General features: G+C 48.2%; 1 protein-coding gene across 1 annotated transcript in view; it reads right to left on the minus strand.

Annotated features, from left to right (window-relative positions):
• Positions 1–20,381, minus strand: part of MDFIC2 (MyoD family inhibitor domain containing 2) — a 70,311-nt gene extending 49,930 nt beyond the window's left edge. The window contains exons 1-2 of the mRNA XM_066594627.1: positions 20,275–20,381; positions 20,046–20,121 (exon numbers count right to left, since the gene is read on the minus strand). Coding sequence (XP_066450724.1) covers positions 20,046–20,121 — 76 coding nt within the window. The 5' untranslated portion in view covers positions 20,275–20,381. The remainder of the gene's footprint in view (positions 1–20,045; positions 20,122–20,274) is intronic.
• Between the last annotated feature and the right edge of the window lie 690 nt (positions 20,382–21,071).

Raw genomic sequence — 21,071 nt, forward strand, 5'->3', positions numbered from 1 at the left:
CCCTAATTGGCCCTTTTACATAAGACAATTATCATTCAGAATCGTTCAAATTCCACCGCTGATATGGGAATTTGAACAATAATCATCTCGTGTAAATGGATGACTGAATGAGAATTCTTCAGTCGTTCATTTTCTGCATGCAGAAAACTGAATGATGTGTCATTCGGTGCAAACAGCAGTCGATCACTTTTGAACGACTGTCTGCTTACTGTGAATGGAGGCGGGTGGGAGGGGGTGTAGAATGCTCCATGGTCAACTCCGTCTGTGAGTGATACCAGCAATACCTGCCCCTGTGTAACAGTCCAGAAGCAAGCATCACTAGGACAAGCTACTGGGCATCGTTTGTCTGACAGTTCGTTCTGTGTAAATGGACCTTTATTCTTGTGTTTTCTAAGGGCTCCTGCACACTGGTGAGAGTAATATCAGGCCATGATTCACGACCCAATACCAACCTTGCAATCCTTCTGAAAACCCCTGGATGCGAGGCGTTTTCACATAGAAACACCTTCGCATTGCTTCGGGGATTACCTTCATCTCCGCCGCAGCTATTACAGCCACGGCAGGAGATCTCAATTTTCACTCACCCTTGCATTGCGAGAAAATCACCAGTGTGAAGAAGCCCTTAGTCTTCCCATAATCTATCCCTGAGGTTGACCCTAGCACCAGACATAACTGTTCCTGGGTATACTAAAGATATCCCTAAAGGAAAACCTACTGTGCCTGAAATACTACCGCTGTGTTACGGACACAAAGTGTGTAGCCACTGGACCAGCCAACCGGTTTGGATATAGGCTACTCCCAGTATGGCTGGCAGCCGACCCCTGGTGGACAGATGGAAAAATTAGCCCTTGACTAGTAAGGGAGATAGAGATAACCCTGCCTAGAAGCAGAGTAGGCATCCTGATAAGAATAGCCCCACGGTCTTCCTCTCAGGCCTGACTATCCCAGATGGGACACAGGAGAGAAATACTGGACACAGGATGCACCAAAGACACAGTACAGAGCTGTACAAAACACAGAACCATGGACAGAGTTCAGACTGGATCTGGCAGTAGACAGACATACACAAAGGCACAAGTAAGGTCAGGGTCAGGAACAGGGTACAACAGAAAACAAACATACACACAGAAAAAGGTACAAGATGCCAATGCTGGGTGACTGGAGCAAGCACACACCAGGCAAAGATACCAAAGTCAGGCAGCAGCAAACATAAAAGGCAAAGAGCAATCTAAGAAGACATGAGTGGGTAGGCTATGCAGGAAGACAGAGCCAAACACACAAACAGAATAAGGGCAGAGAGAGGGAGGCAACCAGTAAATGGTATACAGATACCAGATCAAACAGGCAATAAAGACAGAAACGTGTGACGTAGGAAAGCTGAGTGTCTGAGACCAACACAACAGCTGTCAGGCAAAGAGGAAGCTCAAACAGGAAAGCAATGCCTATTAACCCCACAGCTGGGCTGAGAGCCAAAAAGCTGGTTAAGACTTTCACTACTGGAAGAAAACAGACATAGAGTGTCCATACACACAAGAGGAGTCTGCCCAGAACCGCAAGAAGGAGGCAGACAAGGGTAGCAGACCTAACACCCTTACAAACAATGAGAGGACATTGAGTCTCAGAAACAAGAAAACCTAACTTAAGCAAAGCTAAAGTATGGAGCAAAACAAGACAAATACAGACAGGGAAAGAGCAGATAAAAAACACAAGGCTAAGACATAAGGACTCTACTAGACATGACCACAATAAGAAGACTACACTGAAAAGAAACAATCTAGATTGGAGACAAGATAATAAAAGCATATAAGGAATACTGGATTTAAATGCACATAGCTTATGCTATAACCAGTGAGACATTGCAGAAGCCAGGAATATTTAAAAAGAGGCTAGCCAATGGGATAGTCCTCTCCAAATAAGCCTGAGCTGCAACAGTGTGGTTAGCCCACCTACTCTACTTGATCAGCTGTGAGACAGATGCATAGCATCTGCCCCATCAACAAAATAAAAGGCAGGAGAAGAAAACACAGCAGAACAGTGCTGTTGCATCATAACAGTTATTAATTAAATAGGAGTATGACTGTCTTCTGAATTTCACTAAAAAGACTGGTGCAAGAAAAAGCATTTGACTGTGATCACCATGAGACTGACTTAAACAAGTCAGCATGTGTGATTACAGTCTAAAACCACTGATTTACAAGGAAATTCTAACGCACTACACCACCAGGAACTAACAAGTCATCAAAGATTTTATTTTCAGAATTTTACAATCCACATGACCACCTGGGAGTATATAATCACACCGGGAATTATTATTATACTTACTGGGACTTCAAGGATTTTGTAAACCACTTGAACAGAAGAGATTATTATTGACACATCACTCAGGTTATAACCTCCTGGATCACTAGGGATTATAAAACCCATTGGAGCTGCTGATATTTCCTTAACTGCTGGGTTTATAATGATTATATAACCTACTAAAGCATCAGAGATTTTATAATCCACTAGATCACCAGGGACTATATAGTTAACTGGATCATCAACATATTTTTTATAATCTATTTACTTTGATTTACTAAACGACCAGAAAAATAAAGGTTTTATAACCTAGTGAGTCACTTGGTATATTATAAGCCACTCGTCCACCAAGGATTTTATAAACTATATCTACAAAAGAGAGAAACGGACAGTGTCTTGGATGAAGGACACAGAAGCTCCTAGGGGAATACTCCTTGATGGGTTCTTCCTAACCTCTCATAGAATCCACAATGGTGGAGAGCAGCACATGCGTAACAAAGAGAAAACCCTTCATCGAGTGGGGTACAGAGGAAATTAGAACAAAGCGTGCGCGCTCAAATGGGGTCAAAAACAGAAGTGTATTCTAACTTACTTGAGAAGGAGGAGGTCCCCATAAATAAGCATAGAGTAAAACTCCTCCCTGGAATCCCAAGGTGAATGTTGAGGAAGAAATCCACGTCCTCCAGGGATGAATGGTTTCTTTGTAAACTTTAAACTACACTCAGTGGTAAAAGGTCACAGCATACAAACAATACGAAAACATGCAACGCGTTTTGGAGCAAACAAGCTCCTTTTTCAAGCACCCTTCCCCCTTTTTTCCCCCTCCCCACCAAGTGCTTGAAAAAGAAGCCTGTTTGCTCCAAAACGCGTTGCATGTTTTCGTATTGTTTGTATGCTGTGACCTTTTACCACTGGGTATGGATTAAAGTTTCCAAAAAAACCAATCATCCCTGGAGGACGTGGATTTCTTCGTCACTTTGGGATTCCAGGGGGAGTTTTACCCTATACTTATTTAGGGGGATCTCCTCCTTCCCAAGTAAGTTAGAATACACTTTTGTTCTTGACTAGAGATGAGCGAACGTACTCGTCCGAGCTTGATGCTCGGGCGAATATTAGGGTGTTTGGGATGCTCGTTACTCTTAACGAGCACCACGCGGTGTTCGGGTTACTTTCACTTTCATCTCTGAGACGTTAGCGCGCTTTTCTGGCCAATTGAAAGACAGGGAAGGCATTACAACTTCCCCCTGTGACGTTCAAGCCCTATACCACCCCCCTGCTGTGAGTGGCTGGCGAGATCAGATGTCACCCGAGTATAAAAATCGGCCCCTCCAGCGGCTCGCCTCAGATGCGTTGTGAGTTAGCTGAGGGAAAGTGCTGTTGTGTTGGAGCTGCTGTAGGGAGAGTGTTAGGAGTGAGTGTAGGCTTCAAGAACCCCAACGGTCCTTCTTAGGGCCACATCTATCCGTGTGCAGTAGTGTGGAGACTGCTGTTATGAGTGTTGCACCTTTTTTTTTTTTTTCAAAATCGGCTGTGCAGAGCATTGCGCCCTGCAGTAATACTACAGGGACAGAAGTGGTGGTTAGGCAGGGAGAGTGTTAGGAGTGAGTGTAGGCTTCAAGAACCCCAACGGTCCTTCTTAGGGCCACATTTAACCGTGTGCAGTACTGTGCAGGCTGCTGTTAGCAGTGTTGCATATTTTTTTTTTTTCAAAATCGGCTGTGCAGAGCATTGCGCCCTGCAGTAATACTACAGGGACAGAATTGTGTAGGCAGGGCCAGAAGACATATATTATTGATTGAATATAGTCAGTGGGCCTTTTCTTTAAAAAAAAAAGGGAAACATTCTATTTGGCCTGCCTCTGACAGTCCTCAGCGTTCTGGGTACGTGTGTGGTGGGTGGAGAACGTAAAGAAATCATACGCAGCCAGCTACGTTTAACAGCAGGCTTGCGCCAATTTATTTCCTGCCTGGGAAAAATCACCGCTCTGCTGCACTTCATATAACACTGCAGTTCTGTGGAACACATTTCTTATCTGATTGAATATAGTCAGTGGACCTTCCCTTTAAAAAAAAAAAGGGAAACATTCTATTTGGCCTGCCTCTGACAGTCCTCAGCGTTCTGGGTACGTGTGTGGTGGGTGGAGAACGTAAAGAAATCATACGCAGCCAGCTACGTTTAACAGCAGGCTTGCGCCAATTTATTTCCTGCCTGGGAAAAATCACCGCTCTGCTGCACTTCATATTACACTGCAGTTCTGTGGAACACATTTCTTATCTGATTGAATATAGTCAGTGGGCCTTCCCTTTAAAAAAAAAAAAGGGAAACATTCTATTTGGCCTGCCTCTGACAGTCCTCAGCATTCTGGGTACGTGTGTGGTGGGTGGAGAACGTAAAGAAATCATACGCAGCCAGCTACGTTTAACAGCAGGTTTGCGCCAATTTATTTCCTGCCTGGGAAATCAAATCACTGGTAATACAGCATGCTGAGGGGTAGGGGTAGGCCTAGAGGACGTGGACGCGGCCGAGGACACGGAGGGCCAAGTGAGGGTGTGGGCACAGGCCGAACTCCTGATCCAGGTGTATCGCAGCCGACTGCTGCGCGATTACGAGAGAGGCACGTTTCTGGCGTCCCCACATTCATCGCACAATTAATGGGTCCACGCGGGAGACCTTTATTAGAAAATGAGCAGTGTGAGCAGGTCCTGTCGTGGATGGCAGAAAGTGCTTCGAGCAACCTATCGTCCACCCACAGTTCTGCGCTGTCCACTGCTGCAAATCCGAATCCTCTGTCTGCTGCTCCTCCTTCCTCCCAGCCTCCTCACTCCACGAAAATGACACATGCTCAGGAGCGGGAAGACTCCCAGGAACTGTTCTCGGGCCCCTGCTCAGATTGGGCAGCAGTGGTTCCTCTCCCACCAGAGGAGTTTATCGTCACTGATGCCCAACCATTGGAAAGTTCCCGGGGTCCGGGGGATGAGGCTGGGGACTTCCGGCAACTGTCTCAAGACCTTTCAGTGGGTGAGGAGGACGATGACGATGAGACACAGTTGTCTTGCAGTGAGGTAGTAGTAAGGGCAGTAAGTCCGAGGGAGCAGCGCACAGAGGATTCGGAGGAAGAGCAGCAGGACGATGAGGTGACTGACCCCACCTGGTTTGCAACGCCTACTCAGGACAGGTCTTCAGAGGGGGAGGCAAGGGCAGCAGCAGGGCAGGTTGCAAGAGGCAGTGCGGTGGCCAGGGGTAGAGGCAGGGCCAGACCGAATAATCCACCAACTGTTTCCCAAAGCGCACCCTCGCGCCATGCCACCCTGCAGAAGCCAAGGTGCTCTAAGGTCTGGCAGTTTTTCACAGAGACGCCTGACGACTGACGAACAGTGGTGTGCAACCTTTGTCGCGCCAAGATCAGCCGGGGAGCCACCACCAACAGCCTCACCACCACCAGCATGCGCAGACATATGATGGCCAAGCACCCCACAAGGTGGGACGAAGGCCGTTCACCGCCTCCGGTTTGCACCGCTGCCTCTCCCCCTGTGCCCCAACCTGCCACTGAGATCCAACCCCGCTCTGAGGACACAGGCACTACCGTCTCCTGGCCTGCACCCACACCCTCACCTCCGCTGACCTCGGCCCCATCCAGCAATGTCTCGCACCGCACCGTCCAGCCGTCGCTAGCGCAAGTGTTTGAGCGCAAGCGCAAGTACGCCGCCGCGCACCCGCACGCTCAAGCGTTAACCGTCCACATAGCCAAATTTATCAGCCTTGAGATGCTGCCGTATAGGGTTATGGAAACGGAGTCCTTCAAAAGTATGATGGCGGCGGCGGCCCCGCGCTACTCAGTTCCCAGTCGCCACTACTTTTCCCGATGTGCCGTCCCAGCCCTGCACGACCACGTCTCCCGCAACATTGTACGCGCCCTCACCAACGCGGTTACTGCCAAGGTCCACTTAACAACGGACACGTGGACAAGCACAGGCGGGCATGGCCACTACATCTCCCTGACGGCACATTGGGTGAATTTAGTGGAGGCTGGGACAGAGTCAGAGCCTGGGACCGCTCACGTCCTACCCACCCCCAGAATTGCGGGCCCCAGCTCGGTGGTGGTATCTGCGGCGGTGTATGCTTCCTCCACTAAAGCACCCTCCTCCTCCTCCAACGCAACCTCTGTCTCGCAATCAAGATGTGTCAGCAGCAGCAGCGCGTCGCCAGCAGTCGGTGTCGCGCGTCGTGGCAGCACAGCGGTGGGCAAGCGTCAGCAGGCAGTGCTGAAACTACTCAGCTTAGGAGATAAGAGGCACACGGCCCACGAACTGCTGCAGGGTCTGACAGAGCAGACCGACCGCTGGCTTGCGCCGCTGAGCCTCCAACCGGGCATGGTCGTGTGTGACAACGGCCGTAACCTGGTGGCGGCTCTGCAGCTCGGCAGCCTCACGCACGTGCCATGCCTGGCCCACGTCTTTAATTTGGTGGTTCAGCGCTTTCTGAAAAGCTACCCACGCTTGTCAGACCTGCTCGTAAAGGTGCGCCGGCTCTGCGCACATTTCCGCAAGTCCCACACGGACGCTGCCACCCTGCGGACCCTGCAACATCGGTTTACTCTGCCAGTGCACCGACTGCTGTGCGACGTGCCCACACGGTGGAACTCTACGCTCCACATGTTGGCCAGGCTCTATGAGCAGCGTAGAGCTATAGTGGAATACCAACTCCAACATGGGCGGCGCAGTGGGAGTCAGCCTCCTCAATTATTTTCAGAAGAGTGGGCCTGGTTGGCAGACATCTGCCAGGTCCTTCGAAACTTTGAGCAGTCTACCCAGGTGGTGAGCGGCGATGCTGCAATCATTAGCGTCACCATTCCTCTGCTATGCATCTTGAGAAGTTCCCTGCAAAGCATAAAGGCAGACGCTTTGCGCTTGGAAACAGAGCCGGGAGAAGACAGTATGTCGCTGGATAGTCAGAGCACCCTCCTGTCTATATCTCAGCACGTTCAGGAGGAGGAGGAGGAGGAGGAGGAGGAGGATGAGGAGGAGGGGGAAGAGACAGCTTGGCCCACTGCTGACGGTACCCATGCTGCTTGCCTGTCATCCTTTTAGCGTGTATGGCCTGAGGAGGAGAAGGAGGAGGAGGAGGAGGAGGAGGATCCTGAAAGTGATCTTCCTAGTGAAGACAGCCATGTGTTGCGTACAGGTACCCTGGCACACATGGCTGACTTCATGTTAGGATGCCTTTCTCGTGACCCTCGCGTTACACGCATTCTGGCCACTACGGATTACTGGGTGTACACACTGCTCGACCCACGGTATAAGGAGAACCTTTCCACTCTCATTCCCGAAGAGGAAAGGGGTTCGAGAGTGTTGCTATACCACAGGACCCTGGCGGACAAGCTGATGGTAAAATTCCCATCCGACAGCGCTAGTGGCAGAAGGCGCAGTTCCGAGGGCCAGGTAGCAGGGGAGGTGCGGAGATCGAGCAGCATGTACAGCACAGGCAGTACAACAGTCTTTAAGGCCCTGGACAGCTTTATGGCTCCCCAGCAAGACTGTGTCACCGCTCCCCAGTCAAGGCTGAGTCGGCGGGAGCACTGTAAAAGGATGGTGAGGGAGTACGTAGCCGATCGCACGACCGTCCTCCCTGACGCCTCTGCCACCTACAACTACTGGGTGTCGAAGCTGGACACGTGGCCTGAACTCGCGCTGTATGCCCTGGAGGTGCTTGCTTGTCCTGCGGCTAGCGTCTTGTCAGAGAGGGTGTTTAGTGCGGCTGGGGGAATCATCACAGATAAGCGTACCCGCCTGTCAACCGACAGTGCCGACACTCATAAAGATGAACAAAGCCTGGATTTCCCCAGACTTTTCTTCTCCACCAGCGGACAGCAGCGATACCTAAACAATACGTAGGCTGCACCCGCGGATGGAAGCATCGTTCTCTCTCACCATCCAAAACGGGGACATTTCTGCTTCATCAATCTGTGTATAATATTCGTCCTCCTCCTCCTCCTGCTCCTCCTCCTGAAACCTCACGTAATCACGCCGAACGGGCAATTTTTCTTAGGGCCACAAGGCTCACTCATATAATTTTTCTAAACAATTTTTATACATTTCAATGCTCTTAAAAGCGTTGAAACTTTAACTTGAACCAATTTTTCGTTAAACTGGGCTGCCTCCAGGCCTAGTTACCACTTAAACCACATTAACCAAAGCGATTAATGGGTTTCACCTGCCATCTTGGTTGGGCATGGCCAATTTTTTCTGAGGTACATTAGTACTGTTGGTACACCAATTTTTTTGGGCCCTCACCTACAGTGTAATCATAGTAATTTCTAGGTTCTTCGCCTGCACTCATGGTACAGAAAGGTGTGTGTGGTTGGCCTACACTTTAGCTACATAAATGTAACTGGGGCCTTGTCTATACTGCAGCTACTGAAATGTGAAAGAGACTGTTATCTCCCTAAACTGCTGCAATGGGAATGTTACTGGGGCCTGTCTTGAGTGCTACTATTACTGAAATGGAACTAAGACTGCGCTCCCCCTATACTGCTGCTAGTGATATGTTAGTGGAGCCTGTCCCTAATGCTACCGCTGAAATGTTAATAATTCTGGGCTCTGCCTATACCGCTGCTAATGGTATGTCACTGGGGTGTGGAAACAGAGGCTTCACAAAGACATGATGGCGGCGAGGCCATTTCCCACCAACGCTGTTACTGTTAAGGTGCATATAACAACGGACACGTGTAGAGGACACATAGTGCCTCCAAAACATCCCCCTCCTCCTCCAACAATGAAAACATTCTTGGCAAATACCTTTGCATTGGTCCGTCTGGTGGCAGTCCAAGAATTTCACCTTTAACGACACAAGAAGAGAGCACCACCACCACCCCCCCGCCACGGCCCACTTAATCCTGGCCACATTCCGAAAACCAACTACATAAAACCGCGCTACCAGGTCTGCAGTCACCACCACATTACCACCAACGAGGTTACTGTTAAGGTACATATTACCAGTCTGACTGGGGCATGCAGTGTGGGCCGAAGTCCACCTGTATTAAGCACGACATTACTACCTCAGCTGTGTTGGGCAATGCAATGGGATATTTTTATGTACCGCCGGTGGGTTCCAGGGAGCCACCCATGCTGTGGGTCCACAGGGAATTATAAATGCATCTGTTTCCACTTCTAAAGAACCCCAGTCTGACTGGGGCATGCAGTGTGGGCCGAAGCCCACCTGCATTAAGCACGACATTACTACCTCAGCTGTGTTGGGCAATGCAATGGGATATTTTTATGTACCGCCGGTGGGTTCCAGGGAGCCACCCATGCTGTCGGTCCACAGGGACTTCACAATAGGGAGTTGTACCTGCCTGTGTCTATGAATTAAAAACCGCGGTCTGACTGGGGCATGCAGACACCTTGACAGAATGAATAGTGTGTGGCACATAGGTTCCCCATTGCTATGCCCACGTGTGCAGCTCCTGATGGCGGTGGCACAGGATTATATTTCTCATTGCTTCTGTACAGCATTGTGGGCTATCGCCCCGCCCCTTTTAAAGAGGGTCGCTGCCTAGCCGTGCCAACCCTCTGCAGTGTGTGCCTGCGGTTCCTCCTCATGGCAGACGCACTTATAAATAGACATGAGGGTGGTGTGGCATGAGGGCAGCTGAAGGCTGCGCAGGGACACTTTGGTGTGCGCTGTGGGGGGGGGTTGGGCAGCATGTAACCCAGGAGAAGTGGCAGCGGAGTGTCATGCAGGCAGTGATTGTGCTTTGTTGGAGGTAGTGTGGTGCTTAGCTAAGGTATGCATTGCTAATGAGGGCTTTTCAGAAGTAAAAGTTGTTGGGAGGGGGGGGGGCACTCTTGCCGCTATTGTGGCTTAATAGTGGGACCTGTGAACTTGAGATGCAGCCCAACATGTAGCCCCTCGCCTGCCCTATCCGTTGCTGTGTCGTTCCCATCACTTTCTTGAATTGCCCAGATTTTCACACATGAAAACCTTAGCGAGCATCGGCGAAATACAAAAATGCTCCAGTCGCCCATTGACTTCAATGGGGTTCGTTATTCGAAACGAACCCCCGAGCATCGCGATAATTTCGTCCCGAGTAACGAGCACCCGAGCATTTTGGTGCTAGCTCATCTCTATTCTTGACCCCTTTTGAGCAAGCACGTTTTGTTCTATAAACCATATCTAGTCCAGCTTGAATGCAGTAAGCCATAACCTTGTCCACTCAGCTTATCTGATCTAAAGACTACTAGTATTATTTTGGTTAGACCACATTTTTTCTATCCTGTATGGCTCTTCATATAACATTGGAAGTTCTAACTCTGAATACTCACACAACTTCAGAAAAAAAACACTTGTATTACGTAGTCACATTTTTCACTTAGAAGATGACCTTTGATGTTAGCATCTCTTTACATATTGAAACGTTGTCACACGTAAGGAAAACATGCATTGAGGCAATTGGTGATGAACTTTCATCCTACAATGATTACTGTATATTTTAGTGTTTGAGATAATAATAACCCAACGCTTTGTTCCAGTGAGATTGGTCAGAAGGGCAAAGATGTTTCAAAAATCTAAATACATAAATAGTCACCAAATGACAATGTCTGCCATTAATGTATACCGACCGATCAATGTACTTAGACTACTACAATGTGTAGGTCGGTGGTACGTGCCAAAATAAAAACCACATGAATGTCAGGTTTCCCAACAGAACATTGGCCAGACCATGACAATATCTCTACCAGCTTGCCTTCTTTCCCATAGTTCATCCTGGTGTTTTCTCTTCGTAAAGTAAATGTGGAAGACAAACCCGGCCGTCAACATGATGTAACAGAAGAACATGATGCATCAGACCATTCCAAAGTTCCATAGTTCAGTTCTAATGTTTATGTTGCCATTGTAGGGGTTTCCGGTGGTGCACCGGAGTGAGCATGGGCACTATGACCACTTTGTAGCCCCATACAAGTGAGCTGCAACGCCCTGTGTGATCGAACACCTTTATGTCATAGGCAGTGTTGACTTTTCCAGCAATTTGTGCTACAGTAGCTCTTTTGTGGGATCAGACAGACTAGTCTTTTTTCTTCATGATCATCAGTGAGAATTGGATGCCTATGACCCTGTCACTAGTTCTTCTGTAAACCAGGAAAGGCCCACAAGACCTTGGAAGTGTTCTGATCCAGTTTTCTAGACATCACAATTTGTCCCTTGTGAAAGTTGCTCAGATCTTTGCAAACTTCTCATACCATATGTTTTTAAGACAGAGGTTTTTGTCAACTGGAGTTACTCTTCAACCTCAGAAGAGTTACTTGCAGTCCTAACATAGCACAAAATTCAGGAAAAATATGTCATATGACAAACTCAACTCCACTGCCTAATCTTTTGGGCAATAAGATACACTGGATGATAAGACACTCCCAAAAGTACATGGGTGGAAAGAATAATTATTTTACAAATTGGGATATTAGACATTATAGTTACAAAAATATCATATTTTAAAAAAAATCTGTCAGGTCTCCTATAACACTGGATTTGAGGGCAGCATATGCTAGATGGGAAGATGCTAATCCCGGGGATTTCTATTTCTCAATTATTTAATTTAGTATTGTATTTTAAAGCATAAAGCTTCTTAAATGCAGTTGGGAGAAGGCCTGTGAGTCTTTTTTTCCCCGCCCACACACATGAGGTTGTAGACAAGAAAAGTTGTCAATCACCCTTTCACACAGGCTTTCTCTTTGAGTCTCGGCAGCATTTAAATATACACAGAGTAGTCAAAAAGACTGATCCAGCGCTATATCTCAATACCGGTGTCTTATATTGAAATAGCAATACCGTACTTAAATAGGAAGGAATAGATGCGCTACACAATGGTATGGCACATGAGCCCCTGGAGGCCCCAGAACATGGACTTTAATTTTGTGTTGTGGCTAGAGATGAGCGAACGTACTCGTCCGAGCTTGATACTCGTTCGAGTATTAGCGTGTTCGAGATGCTCGTTACTCGTAACGAGTACCACACGATGTTCGGGTTACTTTCACTTTCATCTCTGAGACGTTAGCACGCTTTTCTGGCCAATTGAAAGACAGGGAATCATTACAACTTCCCCCTGCGACGTTCAAGCCCTATACCACCCCCCTGCAGTGAGTGGCTGGCGAGATCAGGTGTCACCCGAGTATAAAAATCGGCCCCTCCCGCGGCTCGCCACAGATGCGTTCTGACATAGCTGAGGGAAAGTGCTATTGTGTTGGAGCTGCTATAGGGAGAGTGTTAGGAGTTATTGTAGGCTTCAAGAACCCCAACGGTCCTTCTTAGGGCCACATCTAACTGTGTGCAGTACTGTGGAGGCTGCTTTTTGCAGTGTTGCACATTTTTTTTTTTTTGGTATATCGGCCGTGCAGAGCATTGCGCCCTGCAGTAATACTCCAGGGACAGAAGTGCTTAGGCAGGGACAGAAGACATATTAATATTATTGATTGAATATAGGCAGTGGGCCTTTGCTAAAAAAATTTGGGCAAAAAATCTATTTGGCCTGCCTGTCACTGTGCTCAGTGTTCTGGGTCTGTTTGTGCTGGGTGTAGTAGTTCTACAAAATCATACGCAGCCAGCTAAGTGTTACAGCAGGCTTGCGCCAAATTATTTCCTGGCGTTCCGTAAGCGAAGTCAGCCTCCAACCACAGGCCAATAATTGGCACATTTAATTACAGCATTCTGTTTCTGCATTACTGGTAATACAGCATGCTGCTAAGGGGTAGGGGTAGGCCTAGAGGACGTGGGCGCGGCCGAGGACGCGGAGGCCCAAGTCCGGGTGAGGGCACAGGCCGAGCTCCTGATCCAGGTGTATCGCAGCCGACTGCTGCGGGATTAGGAGAGAGGCACGTTTCTGGCGTCCCCACATTCATCGCACATTTAATGGGTCCACGCGGTAGACCTTTATTAGAAAATGAGCAGTGTGAGCAGGTCCTGTCGTGGATGGCAGAAAGTGCTTCCAGCAATCTATCGTCCACCCACAGTTCTGCGCCGTCCACTGCTGCAACTCAGAATCCTCTGGCTGCTGCTCCTCCTTCCTCCCAGCCTCCTCACTCCATGAAAATGACACATTCTGAGGAGCGGGCAGACTCCCAGGAACTGTTCTCGGGCCCCTGCTCAGATTGGGCAGCAGTGGTTCCTCTCCCACCAGAGGAGTTTATCGTGACTGATGCCCAACCATTGGAAAGTTCCCGGGGTCCAGGGGATGAGGCTGGGGACTTCTGGCAACTGTCTCAAGACCTTTCAGTGGGTGAGGAGGCCGATGACAATGAGACACAGTTGTCTATCAGTGAGGTAGTAGTAAGGGCAGTAAGTCCGAGGGAGGAGCGCACAGAGGATTCAGAGGAAGAGCAGCAGGACAATGAGGTGACTGACCCCACCTGGTTTGCTACGCCTACTGAGGACAGGTCTTCAGAGGGGGAGGCAAGGGCAGCAGCAGGGCAGGTTGCAAGAGGCAGTGCGGTGTCCAGGGGTAGAGGCAGGGCCAGACCGAATAATCCACCAACTGTTTCCCAAAGCGCCCCCTCGCACCATGCCACCCTGCAGAGGCCGAGGTGCTCAAAGGTCTGGCAGTTTTTCACTGAGAGTGCAGACGACCGACGAACAGTGGTGTGCAACCTTTGTCGCGCCAAGATCAGCCGGGGAGCCACCACCACCAGCCTCACCACCACCAGCATGCGCAGACATATGATGGCCAAGCACCCCACAAGGTGGGACGAAGGCCGTTCACCGCCTCCGGTTTGCACCGCTGCCTCTCCCCCTGTGCCCCAACCTGCCACTGAGATCCAACCCCGCTCTGAGGACAGAGGCACTACCGTCTCCTGGCCTGCACCCACACCCTCACCTCTGCTGTCCTCGGCCCCATCCAGCAATGTCTGTCAGCGCAGCGTCCAGCCGTTGCTAGCGCAAGTGTTGGAGCGCAAACGCAAGTACGCCGCCACGCACCCGCACGCTCAAGCGTTAAACGTGCACGTAGCCAAATTTATCAGCCTGGAGATGCTGCCGTATAGGGTTGTGGAAACGGAGTCCTTCAAAAGTATGATGGCGGCGGCGGCCCCGCGCTACTCAGATCCCAGTCACCACTACTTTTCCCGATGTGCCGTCCCAGCCCTGCACGACCACGTCTCCCGCAACATTGTACGCGCCCTCACCAACGCGGTTACTGCCAAGGTCCACTTAACAACGGACACGTGGACAAGCACAGGCGGGCAGGGCCACTATATCTCCCTGATGGCACATTGGGTGAATTTAGTGGAGGCTGGGACAGAGTCAGAGCCTGGGACCGCTCACGTCCTACCCACCCCCAGAATTGCAGGCCCCAGCTCGGTGGTGGTATCTGCGGCGGTGTATGCTTCCTCCACTAAAGCACCCTCCTCCTCCCCCTCCTCCTCCTCCAACGCAACCTCTGTCTCGCAATCAAGATGTGGCAGCAGCAGCAGCACGTCGCCAGCGGTCGGTGTCGCGCGGCGTGGCAGCACAGCGGTGGGCAAGCATCAGCAGGCCGTGCTGAAACTACTCAGCTTAGGAGATAAGAGGCACATGGCCCACGAACTGCTGCAGGGTCTGACAGAGCAGACCGACCGCTGACTTGCGCCACTGAGCCTCCAACCGGGCATGGTCGTGTGTGACAACGGCGGTAACCTGGTGGCGGCTCTGCAGCTTGGCAGCCTCACGCACGTGCCATGCCTGGCCCACGTCTTTAATTTGGTGGTTCAGCGCTTTCTGAAAAGCTACCCACGCTTGTCAGACCTGCTCGGAAAGGTGCGCCGGCTCTGCGCACATTTCCGCAAGTCCCACACGGACGCTGCCACCCTGCGCACCCTGCAACATCGGTTTAATCTGCCAGTGCACCGACTGCTGTGCGACGTGCTCACACGGTGGAACTCTACGCTCCACATGTTGGCCAGGCTCTATGAGCAGCGTAGAGCTATAGTGGAATACCAACTCCAACATGGGCGGCGCAGTGGGAGTCAGCCTCCTCAATTATTTTCAGAAGAGTGGGCCTGGTTGGCAGACATCTGCCAGGTCCTTGGAAAGTTTGAGGAGTCTACCCAGGTGGTGAGCGGCGATGCTGCAATCATTAGCGTCACCATTCCTCTGCTATGCCTCTTGAGAAGTTCCCTGCAAAGCATAAAGGCAGACGCTTTGCGCTCGGAAACAGAGCCGGGGGAAGACAGTATGTCACTGGATAGTCAGAGCACCCTCCTGTCTATATCTCAGCGCGGTGAGGAGGAGGAGGAGGAGAAAGATGAGGAGGAGGGGGAAGAGACATCTTGGCCCACTGCTGATGGTACACATGCTGCTTGCCTGTCATCCTTTCCGCGTGTATGGCCTGAGGAGGAGGAGGATCCTGAAAGTGATCTTCCTAGTGAGGACAGCCATGTGTTGCGTACAGGTACCCTGGCACACATGGCTGACTTCATGTTAGGATGCCTTTCTCGTGACCCTCGCGTTACACGCATTCTGGCCACTACGGATTACTGGGTGTACACACTGCTTGACCCACGGTATAAGGAGAACCTTTCCACTCTCATACCCGAAGAGGAAAGGGGTTCAAGAGTGTTGCTATACCACAGGACCCTGGCGGACAAACTGATGGTAAAATTGCCATACGACAGCGCTAGTGGCCGAAGGCGCAGTTCCGAGGGCCAGACTTTTCTTCTCCACCAGCGGACAGCAGCGATACCTAAGCAATACGTAGGCTGCACCCGCGGATGGAAGCATCGTTCTCTATCCCCATCAAAAACGGGGACCTTTTTGCTTCATCAATCTGTGTATAATATTCCTCCTCCTCCTCCTGCTCCTCCTCCTGAAACCTCACATAATCACACCGAATGGGCAATTTTTCTTAGGCCCACAAGGCTCAGTCATATAATTTTTATAAACAATTTTTAGACGTTTCAATGCTCCTTAAAGCGTTGAAACTTTCACCTCAACCAATTTTTATTTTAACTGGCCTGCCTCCTGGCCTAGTTACCAATAAAGCCACATTAACCAAAGCGATTAATGGGTTTCACCTGCCCTCTTGGTTGGGCATGGGCAATTTTTCTGAGGTACATTAGTACTGTTGGTACACCAATTTTTGTGGGCCCTCGCCTACAGTGTAATCAAATTAATTTTTAGCCCACCTGCATTACAGCTGACGTTACATCAGCTGTGCTGGGCACTGCAATGGGATGTATTTATGTACCGCCAGTGGCTTCCTGGCACCCACCCATGCTGTGGGTCCACACGGAGTTGTAACTACATGTGTCCACTTCTAAAGAACCCCAGTCTGATTGGGGCATGCAGTGTGGGCCGAAGCCCACCTGCATTAAACATGACATTATTACCTCAGCTGTGATGGGCAATGCAATGGCATATATTTATGTACCGTCGGTGGGTTCCAGGGAGCCACCCATGCTGTGGGTCCACAGGGAGTTGTAACTACATGGGTCCACTTCTAAAGAACCCCAGTCTGACTGGGGCATGCAGTGTGGGCCGAAGCCCACCTGCATTAAACATGACATTATTACCTCAGCTGTGATGGGCAATGCAATGGGATATATTTATGTACCGCCGGTGGGTTCCAGGGAGCCACCCATGCTGTGGGTCCACAGGGAGTTGTAACTACATGTGTCCACTTCTAAAGAACCCCAGTCTGACTGGGGCATGCAGTGTGGGCCGAAGCCCACCTGCATTAAACATGACATTGCGCTTTTCCTCTGGCAGACGCACTAGGGCAGCTGAAGGCTGGGCAGGGACAGTTTGGTGTGCGCTGTGGACACTGGGTCGTGGGGGGGGGGGGTTGCGCAGCATGTAACCCAGGAGAAGTGGCAGCGGAGTGTCATGCAGGCAGCGATTGTGCTTTGTTGGAGGTAGTGTGGTGCTTAGCTAAGGTATGCATTGCTAATGAGGGCTTTTCAGAAGTAAAAGTTGTTGGGGGGGGGCCCACTCTTGCCGCTATTGTGGCTTAATAGTGGGACCTGTGAACTTGAGATGCAGCCCAACATGTAGCCCCTCGCCTGCCCTATCCGTTGCTGTGTCGTTCCCATCACTTTCTTGAATTGCCCAGATTTTCACAAACGAAAACCTTAGCGAGCATCGGCGATATACAAAAATGCTCGGGTCGCCCATTGACTTCAATGGGGTTCGTTATTCAAAACGAACCCTCGAGCATCGCGAAAAGTTCGTCTCGAGTAACGAGCACCCGAGCATTTTGGTGCTCGCTCATCTCTAGTTGTGGCCCCTGTAAGACATAGAGGGTAAAACCCAATTGTAAAATTGAAGAGCAGCATGTGAGAAGCAGACATCGGCTTTCCATGTCTCTCTAAGTCCTGTGGGACGTTGCTATGACTGAAGTAAGGAAAGCATACTCGAAGTGGCCTCATTCTGCTACAATAGGGGTAAATCATCCAGAAAGTTATCCACTGCCTTCTTCAAGAGATTCAGGAACTGATCAGCATTGAGAGTCTCTGAAATGAACACAGCTTCAACGATAGCCCTATGTATGTATCATACTAGAAGGCGGCCACTTCGAGTACGCTTTTCTTACTTCAGACATAACAGTGGTCCCACTGAACTTAGAGAAAATGTGAGATAACTCACAGGCCTGGTGACCCCCTAATACAAATTTAGAGATAATACCATAAAACTTTCACATCCTTATCAGTGGACTAATTAAGTATTTACTCGTCTGTTCATCCTGTTCTGTTATTGTTTTAAGTGCAAATTACTTACACTCTTGTCTGTGCCTATATATATATATATATATATATATATATATATATATATATATATATATACTTCTTCAGCTCTATCCTACTATTATGCCTGATGAAGAGCCCTAAGTAGGTTCGAAGGTTACTGTAACATCATGTATTTTTGTTAGCCATTAAAAGGTATCATATCTTCAAGATTACTTGGTTTCCCTTACTGAGAACAATCATGTGTGTGTGCAGACAGTGAAGAGATGGGTCCGCTTAATGGACCGAGTGATGGCTTTTCAGGTGGACAATGAGGGAACAAGTAGGCAGGTGAGTATGAAAGTCACACGCCCAGACTCAGGGGCTCTTGTCCTAAGAGCCCATAACTTTAGTATATAGACTTATAGGACATGACATGTTCCCTATTGAAGAGAATCTGTCACCTCCAACCACCCCCATAAATTAATATAATGAGTGGATACTATAAAATACACTAATGTCAAATATGTTCTTTTTGAATTTATACTCACTGTAGTTCCCCCAGTGTGCACCAGATGTTTGCTGTATGCTGAGGTACAAGATGAGCAGTCCTCTCTATTATATACACGTGCTCAGTAGTGCTTTCTATGCAGCGAACAACTGATTTGCAGGTGCACAATAATGGAGTACTAGTGAGTATAAAAATAAAAAGTGAGTATAAGGGCTCCCACACACTTGCGTTTGCGTTTTTTGTTAACGCGATTGTCAATGGGACTTTCTAATGTTAAAAACGCAACGCAGTGCAACTTGCGTTTTTGGTGCATTGCGTTGTGTTGCGTTTTTAACATTAGAAAGTCCCATTGACAATCGGGTTAACAAAAAACACAAACGCAAGTGTGTGGGAGCCCTAAAATACTAGTGAGTATAAAAATAAAAAGTATGACCACACGTGGAATACTGTTACAGTTTTTGGAATCGATACTTAAGAAGGACATATCAGAGCTTGAGTGGGTTCCAATATGGGCAATTAAAGTAATAAATGGAAAGGGTGGACTACAATACCCAGAGAGGTTATCAACACTGGGGTAATTTAGTTTAGAAAAAAAAAACGTCTGAGGGGCGACCAAATAACTGTGTATAAATATATACATACAATATACAATACAGAGATCTATTTATACCCAGGACTGTGACTGTAACAAGGGGGCGCCCTCTACGTCTAGAGGAAAGAAGATTTCTGCACCAACATAGAAGGGGGTTCTTTACTGTAAGAGCAGCGAGACTATGGAACTCTCTGCCTGAGGACATGGTGATGGTGAACTCATTAAAAGAGTACAAGACGGGCCTAGACACCTTTCTTGAGCATTACAATATTACAGGTTATGGCCACTGATTACTTCAGAAGGGTTGGTAATCCGGGGATTATTCTGATTGCCAGATTGGGAAGGAATTTTTACCCTAAAATGAGGAAAATTGGCTTGTACCTCTTTTTTTTTTGCCTTCCTCTAAATCAACATTGGGGGGTAATAGGCAGGACTATGTTACTGTTGACACTATGACACTATGTTGCTATTTTATGATAAGCAGTATCATATTCATTCATTACTTTAGTTTATAGGAATGGTTGAAGGTAGAAGATTTCCTTTAAAGGTTCTTCTAAATCTACCCAGTCATGTTACATATATACAAATACATAGAACAGCAACTAACCACAACGCTTCAAGCTACTCAATACAAATCAGAAGGCAAAGATTAGCTGAATGACACATTACTGTACAGCAAATATGGATTGATTCCTATCACACTGACATTATGTTACACCACAATACATTTTTGGGGGTTGGTTGTATCATATCTTTTAAATATACATATAAAGTAAAAAATAGAGAATTTCTGATTTACAGTTCCATATTTCCCAGTGTAGTTAGGTCTAGTTTTCTATGAACCGGTATCTTCTACTACTTGGTATGCCTTGGCCAATACCATTAATGCACTACGAGAGTTAAACAGTCCCAGGTCTATTCTTATGTAGGATATTGGATAGAAATGAACAAAAACTCAACCTACCTTCTGCCAGCCATGCAATGGTTTCCTGCTCTTTTTGGAAGATGACTATACTTTTGTTGGTCTTGGCTTCTGACATCTGAAGGAAGAGGAATTCAAAAAGTATGCTTCAAAATTTAACAAAAATTGTAACCCAGGCTACCGAAGTACTACTCAATTCGACCATTCAGAATTAGCAATAATACGACTTTGCAATAATTTTGATTTTTGATGAGATTGGTCGGGACTTCACCTGCTCTCAGAGCGGACTTGCTTGTTGTGTGTTGTTGTCCAGGCTCTCTCATACTGACAGCAGTGAATTGATCAGGAAGGCACTCACTACACGGTGCCAGAATTGTCTTAATGCCAGGATCATCTAAGTTACTACCGAGGGGATTTTGCAGACAACATTAGATGAGATGTTTAAAATCAACTCAGCACTTGAAAAGCTTCCTAAGCATAAAAACACAATAAGGCATATTAACCACTTCAGCGATGTCGGGGATTACCTAGAAAAACCCTGATGATACTGTAAGTACACGTGCTGTACATAAACGACTTATTACAGTATCTATTATTTACATTATATAGTGCGGACATATTCCCTAGTGCTACTGTATACAGAGAAATCACTCAGTTCAGCCTCTGTCCTCTGAGTACATTGTATATTAATATATTAATGTTTAGACTGCTAATACACAATTAATGGTGAGTATAATGATGTCATCATGTATAGTAGTAGAGAAATGATGTCACTCATTCATTCAATTATCTTACCTCAATGAGGTGTTATGCCAAGATTGCATCCCCTCTATATGCCTTATTAGGGCATATTAACATCATAGAGTGGGGTTCCTTGCTTGGGAACTCCTTATATGTCCTAGTATGGAGACCTGCTCAGTAAGAGCTGCACACGCCTTGGTGGACCTTCTACTGTCCTGTTATTATAGGACAGCCATTTATGTGAATAGCTGTCCTGTAATACTACATGTGTTTGCTGCAAGGAAAATGATAGGAAAGCCGCAGCTTCCACAGTCAAAAACAGGGGTG

Source organism: Eleutherodactylus coqui, chromosome 3, assembly GCF_035609145.1.
Source record: "Eleutherodactylus coqui strain aEleCoq1 chromosome 3, aEleCoq1.hap1, whole genome shotgun sequence".
In the NCBI taxonomy this organism is placed as follows: Eukaryota; Metazoa; Chordata; class Amphibia; order Anura; family Eleutherodactylidae; genus Eleutherodactylus; species Eleutherodactylus coqui.